At 39.8% G+C, this 17,056-nt stretch overlaps 1 protein-coding gene across 1 annotated transcript in view; it reads left to right on the top strand.

The window, feature by feature from the left end:
* The window catches only part of POC1B (POC1 centriolar protein B), a 154,991-nt gene that overhangs the window by 31,291 nt on the left and 106,644 nt on the right, over positions 1-17,056 (top strand). Inside the window, exon 3 of the mRNA XM_007952516.1 lies at positions 1,028-1,207. Within this exon, the coding sequence (XP_007950707.1) occupies positions 1,028-1,207 (180 nt within the window). The remainder of the gene's footprint in view (positions 1-1,027; positions 1,208-17,056) is intronic.

Genomic DNA, 17,056 nt, shown 5'->3' with positions numbered 1-17,056 from the left:
GGTGCTTTGAGAAAGACGCTGACACCAAGTAGTATTTCCCAAATGTCCTTGTAACTTGAGTGCTATCTAGCCTGCCCTTAAATAATTGAACAACCTTTCCGCATCTTCTTCTCAAATGTCTCACGTTATTTTCTCTCTTTTCCTATTCCCCCTTTTCCATGCTCTCTAAGGGGAAAACAACAACAATAGGCAAACAAACCTGCATGTGAAATTTCAAGGTGTTGAGAATTAAAGTGTGTTATTGCCATTTATCCTTTGTTTGCTTGTGAGTATAATATTGGGCCTAGAGGTAAAAGAGGCCTTAGACATACCCTGCAGGTGTCCAGTTCTTAATACTGGTGAATGGAAATGTAGGTGGGGACTGGAAAGCCAGGTCTCCTAGGGTCATTCTCTGTAGAGGCAAATGGCATATGGAATGTTTCCTTTACAACCCAGACTACCAGATCACACAGCTGAACTAGATTTCATTGAGCTCAGCCTTTTCTGTGTTCCAAGTTCTTCAGATTATTTCCTGCTATTTCTAAAGGAAAAACAGGAACTTAAAATACGTGGTAGAAATCCATGCGAAATATTATTTCCTTACTTTCTGTTAAAATAGCAAATGCTTATCAGGGTGGGGTCAGCCAGGGTCTTTCTTATTAAGTATCACTTACTTTATTTTGGGAGCTCCAGTGGCATAGTGCCTAAGGCATTTGACTGCTAACCAGAAGGCTGGCAGTTCAAACCCACCAGCTACTCCTTGGAAGGAAGACTGGGCAATCTACTTCTGTAGAAATACCACTTCAGAAACCCAAGGAGGTATTGCTATAAGTCAGAATCAATAAACCAGGGTCTTTCTTTTTAAGTAACACTTACTATTTTATTTAGTAAAACCAGTTTGAAACTGTATTAAGGAGTAGTGCAACACAACTTTTTAACATCTTTGTTAGTGTTTACAAATGTTCAACCATTTTATGTTTCAAAGTTGATTAAATATTAATTATAATGAAATCAAATGAGTAATAAATACTAAACTGTTTATTTCTAGGAAGGGGAAATCCTCTGAATTTAAAGCTCATACTGCCCCAGTTCGCAGTGTCAACTTTTCGGCTGATGGCCAGTTTTTAGCTACAGCTTCTGAAGACAAATCTATTAAAGTATGGAACATGTATCGCCAGCGCTTCTTATATTCTTTGTACCGCCATACACACTGGGTACGCTGTGCCAAGTAAGTACAAAAAGTTTCATAATAGGATTTCCACTTTTTTTTTTTTTTTACTATAGTTCATGTTTATCTATAATCCCTAGAATAGAGAATTGAGAGCAAATGCATTCATTCAACAGATGTTTATTGTGCATATGCTCAGAATACAGTAGTAAACAAGAACCCTTGCTTCCATGGAGCTTACAATATAGAGAAGAGAGAAAGACAGTAAACAAATAGATATATAATAGATCTAGTAGGTCAAGTGATGATGAGCATTATGGAGAATACAGCTGAGTTAGGAAAACCAAAATAAACCAAACTCACTGCCGTTGAGTTGCCTTAACTCATAACAACCTCTCCTTGGGTTTCCAAGGCAGTACCATTACAGAGGTAGATTGCCCAGTCTTCCCTCTGAGGAATGGCTAGTGGGTTTGAACCGCCAGCCTTGTGGTTAGCAGTCAAATGCCTTCGGCCCTACACCACCAGAGCTCCTCTGAGTTAGGAAGTAGACTGTATTTTTAAATAGGACATTGGAGATGGCTTCACAGAGAGAGTGGCCATCTAGTCACCTAAAGGAGAGTAGGGAGTGGGGCTTGAAGAAATTTGGAAAGGAATGTCCTTGTCGGAGAGACAAGTCTGAAAGGCCTGAGGAGGGAGTGTGGTGGTTTGAGGAAGAGCAAGGAGGCTGGTGTGGAGCAGAGTGCAGGGCAGGGGGTGGGGCGGCGAGGAAGGCACCAAAGAAGACTGGGGCCAGGTCATCTGGCATATATTCTGAGTCAGATGAGGTGACATTGGAGTGTGTTCATTAGAGGAGATCTCTGGCTTATATGTTAATGAGATAGATCACTGTGACTGCTGTGTGGGGAGTTGACTGTTGGAGGATGGGGCAGAAGTAGGGAGAACTTGTTAGGAGGCTCTTTTGGTAGTTCAGGTCCCAGCTTGGACCAGGGTGGTAGCAGTGGAGATAGTAAGAAGTTGTTAGATTCTAGGTATGATTTGAAGTTAAAATCAATAGTATTTGCCCTAAGGTTGGTTATGACAGAAAGAGAAGAATGAAGAATGACTCCAGAATCTGTTGATAAGCAGGTGCTTTTTTAGGTGTTATTTTGTACGTGTTATTTTGAACTAACAGCCCTGGAGCCCTTTCTATTCATAAGATACACTGCTAAAAGACTTCACATTTGTAGCTCATTTCACCATTAGCTCTTCCCTGTGGGGGAAGGGCTTTTGTTTTATTTTCTGTTTTGTAGGTAAGGAAACTGAATTTTGGGGAGTTAAAGTTAGGACTCATTTAATTGAAAGCAACAGAAATTCAAATAAATTCTTTTTCTCTCCTTGGGTGACGTGTTTGAAAACCTTAGAGTAAGGAGGGGGAGCCTAAAGCTTGGGACTTAAATACTGTCAGGTCCCTCTCTCTCTCTTGTCTCTGGGTCTCTCTACATTGCCAGCTTTATTTTCTTAAACACCCTGGTGCTGAGACCATTACCAGCTCCAGGCTTAAGTCCTTTCTGGGACCAGAAAGGAAAAGCTGCTTTCTTCTGACTCCTGTTAGAAAAGTACCAGAAGTGATAATGGCCCAGCTTGGTCCCATGACCACCCCTTCACAAGACAGTGAGCTACTGTGATTTAGATCCAGTTTCTGGCTCAGACCAGTTACCTTGGTCAGGGACAAGGGGATTGTATTAATTTCCTATGGCTGCCTTAGCAAAGTACTGCAAACTGGATGGCTTAAGACAACAGATATTTATTTTCTCAGAGTTGGGAAGCTAGAAGTCTGAAATGAAGGTACCAGCTGGGCCATGTTCTCTCCAAAGCTGCTTTCAGCCTCTGATGGTTGCAGCAATCCCTGATACTCCTTAGCTTGTAGACATATCACTCTAATCTCTGCCTTCGTTATCATGTGATGTTCTCTGTGTGCATCTGTTTCCCACAATAAGGGGCATAGACCTCACTGCTGGGGGTGGGGAGGGAGAAGAGGAGCAGGTCTCACTAGAAAGGTGTATGGTATAGACATGGTCACTGGAGGGGTAGGTGTGAACCCTGCAGCTACCTTGTTTGGGCCTGCTGTGTAATATAACGTGGCCAGGAGTCCCGAGGCACATCTAGGATATGGTGGAGTAGAAGTTTGAGCCTGGATCTGCCTGTCTTGCCTTACAGCCCACACTCTTAACCATTGTTAATACTCTCAATGGGACATTGTTGCTCAGTAGATACAGATTAAAATCTATGGTAATGAGCCTTATGAGAATTAAAAAAAGAGGGTAGAGAGGAGGTCATACTTTTAATTTTTTTTTCCTTTCTTCTAAAGGTTTCAGCTTCTTTTTGGCTTCTCAGTGTTATTTCTATAGCTGCAGTATAGCAATGTAGTTAAGCGTATGGGCTGTGGATCTACATCTATAGGTTAAAATCCCAGCCCCACCACCTATTAGTTGTGTTACCCTAGGGAAGTTACCCAATTTCTCAGTTTCTCACAACCTGAAAAATTAGGATAGTTCCTCCTGCATAATCATCACTATATAAATATTAGCCATTATCCTCATCCTCGTCATCAGACATACCGTTCTTGTTAACTCTTTAAAGATACTATATAACCTGACTCAATATTTTCCCATCTAAGGGGATGACGAGCCTTGGTGGAACAGTGGTTAAATGCTCAATTTCTGGCCAAAAGGTTGACTGTTGGAGCTGTTTGGCCATCAAGAACAGAACATCACCTTCCTATGGGAGTGAGTGAGTCTCAGTTTTGGCTTTTTTACTGAAAGCACAGGATTTACCTCTGAGTTTGCTCTTTCAGGCTTTATTTGTTTATTTAAACCTTTAGTGGCTGAGGAACACAGGAAGCAAACAACTGACTTGAAAATGATGCCGATTCAAAGGAGAACAGAGTGTAAGATGAAAATAGACTGAATTGCTGTCCAATCCTGTAGTTTAGCCTCTGGTTCTAGCCATGTCTGAAATTACTATATTTGTGTTTGTGTGACATATGTCTTTTTAAAAAACTCCCTTTTACTTTAAAAAACAAAGTGATGCTTTTCATAGGAATTACTGGAGCAGAGTTTTGAAAAAGTGGAGGATATCCATACTTGACTGCTAACCTGAAGGCTGGCGGTTCAAACTCACCAGGCACTCCTTGGAAGGAAGGTTGAGCAATCTACTTCCGTAGTGATACTGCCTCGGAAACCCAAGGAGGGGTCACTATGAGTTGGGTCGACTCAACGGCACATAACAACAACAACAAAAACATCTTCATATCCAGTGATAGGCATCCCAGACATTTGTTTTATCTCCATTCTCAGTACCACTGCCTTAGTTTTAGCATCACTGGCTCTTTGGAGACCTTTGCAGTAATTTCCTAAATGTTCTTCCTTACTATAGATTTACTTTCATCTCAGTATTGCCTTTAACATGTCTTTTGTGAAAGGCAAACTTGATCGAGTTATTACTCAGCTTAAGACTTCAATGATTCCTTGCTCTGGCATGTACACTCTGCCTTCCTCTTCATCCTTATCTTTTGTCCCTTTGACCCTTCACCTTATCACAGCCATACAAGTCCCCAAGAGTGCAGGGCTCTTTTATGTTCTGTGCCTTTCCCCATGCTTCCTTCCGTGGCTGGAATATGCCCTGACTCTACCCACCCTTCACCATCCTGCTCTGCATTTCTTTCTCCTAGAAGTGTTTCTGCTCCCCTCTTCTGCCATCACACTGTGCTGTTTGTGAGGTCTCTTTGTCATCTTAGGTCTCTCTTCCCTATTAGACTTTGAATTAGAAGTAGTTTATTTATATTGTGTGCTCTTACAGGCACTGTTCTATAAATTTTGTGAATTCCACAGGAAGTAAAACAGACAACATTCCTATACTCATGGAGGTTCTTCTACTGAACGGAAACAGGCAATAAACAAATATATTAGTGATAAGTGCTTTGGATATAAATCATGTATGGCAACAAGAAGATACAACTTCCTTCCCTTGAATTTAAAAGGGAGGACAACATTTTCAGTCCACTAGATGAAAATCTTCCTCTCCTTGGTACTGTACATGGTTTGTAGATGAGAGGTGCTCTTTTATATGTGGAGATCAGGGGAGGCATCTCTGTTAGGTGACATTTGAGCAGAGACCTGCCTGACTGAAGTGAAGGAGCCAGTAAGGTGACTATTAGGGAAGAGTTTTAGAGGCAGAGTCAGACCCTGTAGAGTGTTAGTTACTGGACTGTGGAAGGCTCAGAGAAGTGGTACAAATATGTAGGTTCATTGAATCAACGGAAAGTTGATGAGTAGGCTTAAGTGGACATTTAATGTGGCAGTAGCACTGTTAAAAGTTTTCATGGCCTCTTCAGGGACGATTCACTTTGTGAATCTTTTCTATTAAAGATCCTGGGATATTGTGCATACCTGTTAAGCGTGGAGAATCCATACACTGCTTCACTGCTTCACTCTTTTGGTGAACACCATTCATATTGATCATGTGTATTCTCAGCACATTTGGTCTTGATAGAATAATTTATCTTGTTAGTATCCTGTGGTTCTGAGGTTTGTTTAATTATTTATTTTAGTCAATTGGTTTCATACCATTAGGAGTGAATGGTTCATGCGAAATTCTGCACAGGCTACTTTGGAAGAATGTTCCTTGATAATAATTGGGTTAAATTTATTGAATTAGGATTTCGTATTCTTAACAACTTCCCACGTGTGTGCTCCACAACATTATTATCGATTCTTATACATTTATTATAACCTCCTTTATTGGCTTCTCTTAGGCAGTTTGAGAGCAAGAGAGGGTTGAGACCAGTGTTTAACGGATCCAGTGACTACTCAGGTCTAGTCTCCCAGAGTGTTTGCAGCTTCCTGTAAAAACTTAGTCTTGGTAGTATCATCCAGAACTCTCTTCCGAAGGTCTGCAGAACCAGAAACCCAGTTTTGATCATATACTCAGAGTTGAGAAAGCTCAGGGGAACCCGAGTCATGATTAATAAATTTAATCTGAAATTAAACCAGATGCCAGTTTACTTATTTATAATGACAGTACCAACTTTCAAGGGAACTCGAACATTTTCAGCCCTCACTGACTGAGGCCCTCTTTCTTTGTAAACAAAGTCAGAATATAATCAGAAGGCTGCTTAGTGGACTCTGAAACTAAAGCAAGGACAGTCTATTGAAAAAAAAAATCTTGTTGGATACCTTTGTCAGGTTCCAAGGAAACTGAATGATCAGTTCTGCTGGTCAAGTGTACTCTCTCCTGGGCCAGGGAGACACAATGACAAGTTATTGCTGTTTATCTCTTACCATAGCTAGCTAGACAGCTTCTCTCCATTGACACAGTATCTTTCAGGTGACACAGCACAGTTGATCAGCTTCAGCAGAGAGGCAGCACCACATAGTTGTTAAAGCATGGGTTTAATAACGTGATCCTGGGATTATGACTTAACCTGTCTGAGCCTTAGTCTGCTGCCCTGTAAAATAGGGATAATGATAGTATCTTCTTCATGGAGTTATTGTGACGATTAAACAAGTTAATGGATGTATTGTCAGTTAATCAGTTATTAATTACCCTCATATTCCAGTTCTTCCTCTGAGGGATTATATTAGAGTCAGCTCACAGCCTCCCTATAATTGCTCTTTGCTAAGCCTGTGGAGTACTGCCCTATGTGTGCACAACTTTGTATTTGACCAAAGACTCAGGAGACTCCTCTGCAAGTTTCTGGGGCTTCTGCTCTTCATAGATCTCTCCTTCCTTTTACTTTCCCTATAGCCCCTTTAGCATTTCTATGATCTGATTTCTGTGTCCTCTGCTCATCAAGGCTACTTCTTTTTCTTTAGGTTCTACTTTCCTGTGTCATGGTTTAGAAAGTATCCCCAAGCAGAAATCTGAGATAGATGTGGTGCTTGTCTCTGTGTTTCCCATCTCTCAAGACTGAAAACTCTGTGCTGTCTCTTATCAGTGCTAAAAGCAGTTGTCTCGTATATTTTGCCCAGTTGCATGATCACAGGGAAGTGAATCTGATACCTACTACTCCTCCATGGCTGAAACTAGTTGTTGTATCAGTGGAATTTAATAGAACCTGACAAGCCAGTCTCAGAATTAGCGTGGATAAGTTAAATGTGGAAGAGTAAAAAAAACCAAACTCACTGTGGTTGAGTCAGTCAGTTCGACTCATAGTGACCCGTCTTTGGTTTTCCAAGGCGGTATCTGTATTGAAGTAGATTGCCCAGTCTTCCTTCCGAGGAGTGGTTCATGGGTTTGAACCACCAGCCTTCTGGTTAACAGTCAAATGCCTTAGTCACTACCCCACCAACAGCTCCCTGTGGAAAAATAGTCAAGAAAATTTGACAGGGGGAGAAACAGCAATATATGGAAAAAACTTGTCTGACTAGTTCTCAAAACATAATACAAAAGTAATTAAAATATGATGATAACAGTACAGATTTAGAAAACAGGTCAGAGAGGCCCAGAAGTAGACCCATGTACATATGGGAACTTAATTTATGATAAAGATGTCATTGCCAGTCATTGAGGAAGTAGATTGATTACTCAATCTGTAGTTAAGATTATTAGATTTCTAGTTGAAAAAATGTAAAGTTGAATCTTTATTTGACACCATATGTTAAAAAAAATGTAGATGAATTAAATAAGCAAATGTTAAAAATTATCCAAGTAATAGAGGGGTAAAAAAAAAAAAAAACAGTAAAATTGTGTGTAAATTGTACTTTTGGATTATTCCTAATTACTGAAGACCAAAAATTTTATTTTCTTCCTGTGAATATTTGACAGTGTTAAGAAACTGACTCATACCTTTTTTTAGGTAGCTACTACCCAAACAATCTTTGGAGCGCAGGAATTCAAAAAAGTATGATAATTACCACTAACACTATTAAAATATTTACAGTGTGCCAGGGCACTCTTAAGTCACGTATGAGCTTATTCAGCCCTTACAACAATTCTACGTAATAGATATTATCCCTTTTTCACAGATGAGGAAACTGAGGCAGACCAGTTTAAGTCTCTGCTTAAGGTGCCCTGATAGAAAGTGACAGCCAGGATCTATATACTCTTCACCAACATGCCATCCTGCTCTTTCCCCCAATGTATGGACAGTATATTTAAATGAATTTGGAGGGGAAGAGAAGCAGGTTTTTCTTTCTTTAGTGTTTGAATTTTAACTTTATGCCTTGGCCTTAAATAAGTAAATTCTCTTTGTCTCTGTGCCAGGTATATACTATGTATGAGCTTGTTCCTGGAGTCCAGATTTACTGTATGTGGCAGAGTGATGGTGCCCATTAGTGTAAGGTTTGATGAATAGCTGTGCTTTCAGGATTTAACTAACCATTGTTTATAACCATGCATCTTAATTCACAAAAACATTTTTATATTATGCTATTGGGAAACAGAGTCATGCTTTTCAAATATAAATTAGTATAGTCCTTTTAGAAATAAATTTGGAAAATATGTCAAGAGACTTTAATGAAGTGATTCTGCAACTGCAAATTTGTCCTAATGAAATACTCTTTTGTATTCAAAGGAAAAAGCTTTGTGTTTAAAGGTATTGCATTTGAGTGTCATTTATAATGATGAAACTAAAACTCACTGCCATCACGTGGATTCTGACTCATAGCAACCTCCATTGGATTTCTAAGGCTGTAGATCTTTTAAGGAAGTAGACTGCCTCGTCTTTCTTCCATGGAGCATCTGGTGGGTTCAAATCACCAACTCTTTGGGTAGCAGCCAAATGCCTTACCCACTATACCATCAGAGCTCCTTCTTTATTATGCAAGGAATTGAAATAACCAATTTTTCCAAATAAAAAAAACTGGTTAAATAAATCTGTACTGTTAGGAGTCATTAAGAGGGCAGTATATGCATATAATTATATGAGAACATGTTTACATGTGGGAAGGGCAAAATTCAAAGCTCTTATGATTATTATATGATACATACATATGACCAAAAGATAAAGTACCTAACATACACCAAATACTAAGTATGGTTGTTTTTACATGATAAGACTATGGGATTTTTTCATTTATGTATTAACCTGCTTTTTTAACAGACACTTTTATTTTATTGTTGCTGAGAGTATACACAGGAAACATACACTAATTCAACCATTTCTACATGTACAGTTCAGTGACGTTCATCACGTTCTTCACTGTGTAACCATACTTACCCTCCTTTTCTGAGCTGTTCTTCCTCCATTAACATAAAACTCATTGCCCCTGAATACCTATTTAATCTTTCAAGCTGCTGTTGTCATTTAGATGCCATCTAGATAATTCTTAAAAGAGCACAATGCTCAAGGCAGACATTTTTTTCTAGTTAAGCTAAACAATTGTTTGGTTTTAAGAAGGCTCCAGAGGTTATTTTTGGTTCAAGTAGTAAAGATTATCTCAGGGCAATAGTTGCAGGACTTCATCCAGTCCCTTTGGCTCCAGATAGTCTGGAGTCCATGGGAATTTTAAATTCTGTTCTCAATTTTTCTTTAATGAAGAAAACAGCATTTGAAATGTATAAATGATACCTTTTTAGTTGCAAAATAACTTTTCTTAAATTTATTGTACCTCTTTAATTTAAAAATAATGTATGAGAGCTCTGGTGGCATGGTGCCTAAGGCATTTGATAGCTAACCAGAAGATTGGCGGTTCAAACCCACCAGCCACTCCTTGGAAGGAAGACTGGGCATTCTACTTCATAGAGATACCAATTCGGAAACCCAGGGAGGGGTCACTATGAGTTGGAATCAACTTGACAGCAGTGAGCTTGGTTTGGTTTGGTTTTATTGTGGGATAACATGTTTCTTTATGATATCCTCAGTTAAAAATAGATAACTTTCAGCATTATTGCTTTTCCTGCATTAACTTTATGGAGGAAATCTGCCTTTAATTTTCAGTTGTTGATGTTATAACTGATTTTTTGTCCATCTGAATTACAAAGATTTTAAACATGAACTTTGATTGGCTTTAATATTAATTTCATAAAATTTATTGGTGTTGAGTCAGTTGTGACTCAGAGTGACCGTGTAGGACAGAGTAGAATTGCTTATAATAGGGTTTCCAGGGTTGTAAATCTTTACAAAATAGAAATGCCACATCTTTCTGCTGTGCAGTGGCTTGTGGGTTCGAACTGCCCACCTGTCACTTAGTAGCTGAGCACTTTAACCACTTCCCATCAAGGTTCCTTATAATGTTACATTAGCCCCAATTGCCTTAAAAACTGTATTATTCATTAAGTATTTTCTGAGGAGTTGCTCAATGCCTGATGATACAACGAACAGTGAATAAGAAAGATGTGGGCTCTCTCTTCTTGGGGCTTATATTCTGCTAGGGAAGCAAATATGGATCACTTGATTATAAGTGTGATGCACCTGTGATTTAAGTGTGAAATATGGGTTAGCATGTAGTAGGGAGCTAACCTAGTGAGTGGAGGGAGTTCAGGGAGACTGTTTATGGAAGTGTTCATGACTTTGATCTAGACTTGAAGGATGAGTAAAAGAAGAGTAGAGGGGATTGTTTGAGGCACAGGGAACAGCACTTTTTTCACCTGAGTCTAGCAAAAGGGCCTAAGAGAAGATAGATGTGGTACCAGAAAGAATGGAGTGATGAAGATGAAGTGGTAGGCAGGCAGGTCTTGGAGGACCTGATAAGCAGTGATAAGGATATTAGATAAGGATAAGCAGTGATAAGCAATGATGAGGATAATAGACCCTCCCAAGGCAAGTGTGTAAGGAACTCTGGTGGCATTTGACTGCTAACCAGAAGGATGGTGGTTCAAACCTACTAGCCGCTGCTTGCATGGAAGGAAGATGAAATAATCTACTTCTGTAAAGATTTACTGCCTCGGAAATCCAGTAGGGGTCACTTTGACTCAAAATTGACTTGATGGCAGTGAGTTTGGGTTTTTTTTTTTTGTTGTTGTTCTTTTTAAAGAAAGTATGAAACCACTGTACAGCTTTAAGCAGAAAAGTGTCCTGATTTTTTCTAAGATTAAAAAATCACTTTTATTGCTTATGAAGAATAGAAGACAGCAAGGCCAATTGTAACTTGAGGAAACAGGGTCTGATAATGGATTAGATTATATGGAAGTGGAAGAGAAAGAGAAATCAAGCATGGTTCCCAGCTCTCTGATTTGAGAAGCCATTATCAAGAAAGGGAACGCTGGAGAAGGAGTAGTTTGGACAGGAAGATGGTAAATTCAGATTTGGACATGCTGGGTTTGAGGTTTCTAGAGGATATCCAAGAGGAGACACCAAGTAGACAGTTGTACTTCTGGGTGGAGATCCCACAAGGGAAGTTGAACATACAGATGATAAATGAGGCAAAAAATTAGTATGTTTCATGGCGTAGTTCATCTTTTTAAGTCTTTTTGTCACCCAGCAGTTGCAGGAATGAGTCCTGTTACTGCAGTGAACAGATGGTTTATCTTGCATTGCTGAACAGCACTAAAAAACCTAAATGTTTTGCTTATTGCCTTGAACTTCACCTTCAGTATGTAAACACCAAATCCTATCAAAGCAAATTCTGAGACTGCCAGTTTTATTATTATTATTATTATCATTCGTTTTTCAATGAGTATATGAATATTTTAGGTCCAAATGTAACCCAAACTACCTCATTATATAAATAGAAAACCATGGTCAGAGTGTTGGTGAGTTTCACAAGGTTTCATAGCTGGGCAATTACAGAATTGGCCCTGAAATTCACGACTCTGTATTTACTGGGCAGACTTATTTGTACTACTTTCTACTGCCTTCTCCTCCTATTGAACAGTTGCTGGCCTCCGATTACCTCTAACTAATGATTTGTTTCTTAATGGGCATGGAAGAGTACCTACTCTGGTCCCCAGAGTTGTGAAAATATGTTTTTATAGAATATTAATTCTAATGGTAAGAAATACCCAAAAAAAAATTAAATTTCTTATGAACAATCAAAAACTCCTTATGGGTCATGGTTTTCTGTGAACTCTTTGGCTCTGTAATGAACAAATACTCTGTTAACAGTGCATATAACAATAAAACTGAGCATGCAGCTTCAGAAACTCTCTAAATCCCAAGATTAAGAATTCCTGTTATATAACTTGAGTTACCCTCAACGACATGGGAACCAGTTTTTCCAGAAGGAAATTCAAAAATTTCCTCATCTTCTCAAATGAGTACAAATTTTTGGAAATTCAATAGTAGTTTACTGAAGTCCTCAAATGCATTATGGAGAGTCCATGTCTGCTCATCCATTAGTCCCTGTTGACTAATGTAATATCCTCCTTGGTGCCACACCTTCTGGGAGTTTCAAAAGGGGGTTGGGTGGTACTAAATTAAAGAGTTGGAAATCTATTAATGTCTTAGTGGAAATTTTATATCCTCTTGACCTTAAAATTAACAGCCCAATTAAATATTGTTTGAGCCCTTACAATGAAGAAAGAACTAACCTTTCATGATCAAAGTCAGGGCAAGGAGAAGCCTGTGTTATTGGTGCTAACCTGTTATCAATTTATCTAATTAAAAATAAAGTAGAAAGAAGAAACAAACCACCATCTTTACTTTCATCCCCTCCAAAGACAAAAAAATAAAGTAAAATTATGCACATGCACACATACACTTACATAACATATGCAGGGACTATAATGCAGAGAAAAGAGGTACTTTAGCCCTCACTCTGATCCCCTCTCTGGGCCTGTTTCTCCTCCCTCTTGGAGTTAAGACCTTGGCTGCTAACCAAAAGGTCAGTAGTTTGAACCCACCAACTGCTCTGCAGAAGAAAGATGTAACAGTCTTGCTTCCAGAAAGATTTGCTGCCTTGGAAACCCTGTGTAACACTTCTATCCAGTGATCTCTGCAGGATCACTATAAGTCAGAATTGACTTGATGACCACTGGTTTAGTTTGGTTTCCCCTCCCTCTGGCACCAGTTTTTCCCCAGGCACATCCTCTACTGTCCACACATCTGAAGTTTACATCCCATTCATTTCTTTAGCTCTGGAAAGTCTTTCTCAGGCTATAGCCCTTCCTGGTCAGGAAGAGTTTCTAGCTGGCCAGGATACCTGCTTTTCACATTCACTTTGTCTCATGACATTGCCTGCAATTTCCTACATTGCAGCAGCTGTCCTCCCACTTCCTCCCCATAGCCACCTCTTCCCTGTGTCCCTCCCTCCCAGGCAGTCCTGCCCCCCCCCCCCCTGTCTCCCTGTGCATACACAGCCCTTCTATTCTCCCATGATTGGTCTCTCCAAGAGTGTATCTACCTAATGTAAATGTTCAGCTTATATGCCTCTCTTTTGTTTGGCTGGAAGCCACAGGAGTAGCTTTAATTCTGGACCTGAAGGGCAGCTAGATACCTGCTCTTCTTATTCACAAATTTCTTTAAAATCTTGTGTCTTCTGTGGAACTTCTGGTGACCAATTGGCACCTTTTGTTGTTGTTGTTGTTGTTGTTGTTGTTGCTAGGTGCTGTTGAGTCATCACAACCCTATGCACAGCAGAACAAAACACCACCCAGTCTTGCTCCAGCTCCATGATTCTTGCTATACTTGAGCCCATCGCTGCTGCCACTGTGTCAGTCCATCTCCTTGAGGGCCTTCCCCTCCTTTGTCAACCCTCTACCTTACCAAGCATGACATCCTTCTCCAGGGAATGGTCCCTTCTGACAACATGACCAAAGTATGTGAGATGAAGTCTGGCCATTCTTGCCTCCAGGGAGCATTCCAGCTATACTTCTTCCAGGACAAACCTGTTAGTTCTTTTATAAGTCCATGGTACTTTCACCATTCTTCGCCAGCACCACAGCTCAAAAGCATCAGTTCTTCGGTCTTCCTTAATCATTGTCCAGCTCTCACATGCATGCATATGAGGCGACTGAAAATACCATAGCCTGTGTCAGATGCACCTTAGTCCTCAAAGAGACATCTTTACTCAGCACTTGAAAGAGGTCCTTTGCAGCCAGTTTGCCCAGTGATATACATCATGTGATGTCCTGACTGTTTCTTTCATTGGCATTGATTGTAGAACCAAGAACTGTGAAATCTTTGACAACTTCAGTCTTTTCTCCATTTATCATGATGCTGCTCATAGTTCCAGTTGTGAGGATTTTTGTTTTCTTTATGTTGAGATGTAATCCATACTGCAGACTGTATTCATTAATCCTCATCAGTAAGTGCTTCAAGTCATCCTCACTTTCAGCAAGCAAAGTTGTGTCGTCAGCATATCGCAGGTTGTTAATGACTCTTCCTCCACTCCTGATGCCATGTTTTTCATATAGTCCAGCTTCTTGGTTTATTTGCTCAGCATGTAGATTGAATAAGTATGGTTAAAAGATACAACAACCCTGACACACTCCCTTCTTGATTTTAAACCATGCAGTGTCCCCTTGTTCTGTTTGTATGACAGCCTCCTCATCTATGTACAGGTTCTTCGTGAGTACAATAAAGTGTTCTGGAGTTTCTATTCTTCTCAATGTTATCCATAATTTGTTATGATCCACACAATTAAATGCTTCTGCATAGTCAATAAAACACAAGTAAACATCTTTCTGGTATTCTTCGCTTTGAGCAAGATCCATCTGACATCAGTAATGATATCCCTTGTACCATGTCCTCTTCTGAATCCAGCTTGTATTTCTGGAAGTTCTCTGTCAATATACTGCTGCAACCATTTTTGAATTATCTTCAGTAAGATTTTACTTGCATGTGATATTAATGATATTGTTTGATAATTTCCACATTCTGTGGGATCACATTTCTTTGGAATGGGTACAAATATGGATCTCTTCTAGTCAGTTGGCCAGGTAGCTGTTGTCTTCCAAATCTCTTGGCATGGCCGAGTGAGTGCCTCCAGCAGAGCATCTGTTTGTTGGAACATTTCAGTGGGTATGCCATCAACTCCTGGAACCTTGTTCTTCCCCAATTCATTCAGTGGAGCTTGGGCTTCTTCCTTCAGTACCATTGGTTCTTGAACATATGCCACCTCCTGAAATGGATGATCAACCAGTTCTTTTTGGTACAGTGACTCTGTATTCCATCTCCTTTTGATGTTTCCTGCATCATTCAATATTTTGCGCATAGAATCTTTCAATATTGTGACTCGAGGCTTAAATTTTTTCCTCAGTTCTTTCAGCTTGAGAAATGCCGAGGGTGTTCTTCCCTTTTGGTTTTCTAACTCCAGTCTTTGCACATTTCATTATAGTAATTGGCTTTGTCTGCTTGAGCTGCTCTTTGAAATCTTCTGTTTAGCTCTTTTATCATGTCATTTCTTCCATTTGCTTTAGCTGCTCTTTGCTCAAGGGCAAGTTTCAGAGTCTCTTCTGTCATCCATTTTGGTATTTTCTTCCTTTCTCGTCTTTTTAATGACCTGTTGCTTTCTTCATGAATGATGTACTTGATGTCATCTCACAATTCTTCTGGTTTTCGGTCATTGGTGTTCAATGCATCAATTCTGTTCTTTAGATGTTCTCTAAATTCATGTGGGATATATTCAAGGTCATATTTTGGCTCTTGTGAACTTGTTTTAATGGTCTTCAACTTCAACTTGAACTTGCATATGAGCAGTTGATGGTCTGTTCCACAATCAGTTCCTGGCCTTGTTTTGGCTGAAGATACGGAGCTTTTCCATCACTTCTTGGCACAGATGTAGTCAATCTGATTCCTGTGTGCTCCGTCTGACGAAGTCTACATGTACAGCTGCCATTTGTGTTGTTGAAAAAAAGGTATTTGTAATTGGTCTTGCAAAATTCTGTCATGCGATCGTCAGCATTATTTATGTCATGCCACCAAGGCCAAATTTTCCAACTACTGGTAATTCTTCTTTGTTTCCAACTTTTGCATTCCAGCCACTAGTGATAATCAACACATCTTAATTGCATGTTTGGTCAATTTCAGACTGCAGAAGTTGGTAAAAATCTTCAATTTCCTCATCTTTGGCTTTCGTGGTTGGTGCGTAAATTTGAATAGTAGTCGTATTAACGGGTCTTCTTTGTAGGTGTATGAATATTATCCTATTACTGACAGCATTTACTTCAGGACAGATCTTAAAACATCCTTTGTGATAATGAATGCCATGCCATTCTTCAAATTGTCATTCCAGCATAGTAGATCACATGGTTGTCTGATTCAAAATGGCCAGAACAGTCCATTTCAGCTCACTAATGCCTAGGATATCAATCTTTACGTGTTACATTTCATTTTTGACAACTTCTAATTTTCCTAGATTCATACTTCGTACATTCCATGTTCTGATTATGAATGGATATTTGCAGCTATTTCTTCTCAATTTGAGTCATGCCACATCAGCACATGGAGGTCCTGAAAGACTTTCCATATCCTTAAGGTTGGTTCTACTCTGATGAGACATCTCTTTCCCAGTCCTATTTTGAGTGCCTTCCGACCCAAGGAGCTCATCTCTCTGCACTGTTGCATAGTGTTTCAGGACTATTCATAAAGTTGCACAGTAATGTATCAGTGTTTCTCTGCTATTCATTAGGTTTTCCCTGGCCAGTTTTTGACAAGTGGATGGCCTCTTTCTTCTTCCTAATCTGTCTCAGTCTGTAAGCTGCGTTGAAACCTCTGTACCATGTGCAACCCTGCTGGCATTTGAAACACTGGTGGCACAGCCTCAAGCCTCACAGCAACATGCAAGCCCCACAGGATGACAAACTTGACAGACAAGTTTGTCTCCCTTAGCAGTTGGAAACCCTCCCCTTACCTAATTCCTACCTGGATCCTGCTGCTCTTGTGGTCTCTGGTTGTTCCTTCCCTTTCCTGCTTCTAGGGGGCTGGGGCTTTCCCTGCCTCCCGCCCCTTACCTAGATCCTGCCACTTTTTGTTACACACTCTTTACTATCTAAAATTATATTATTTGTGTGCTTGCCTCCCTCTTCTTCCCTAGAATGAAAGCTTCATGG

This window comes from Orycteropus afer, unplaced genomic scaffold, assembly GCF_000298275.1.
Source record: "Orycteropus afer afer isolate SDZICR_OR568_19922 unplaced genomic scaffold, OryAfe1.0 scaffold00343, whole genome shotgun sequence".
Lineage (NCBI taxonomy): Eukaryota > Metazoa > Chordata > Mammalia > Tubulidentata > Orycteropodidae > Orycteropus > Orycteropus afer.
Note: the sequence above shows the minus strand (reverse complement) of the source record. Positions and strands in the feature narration are given on the sequence as shown.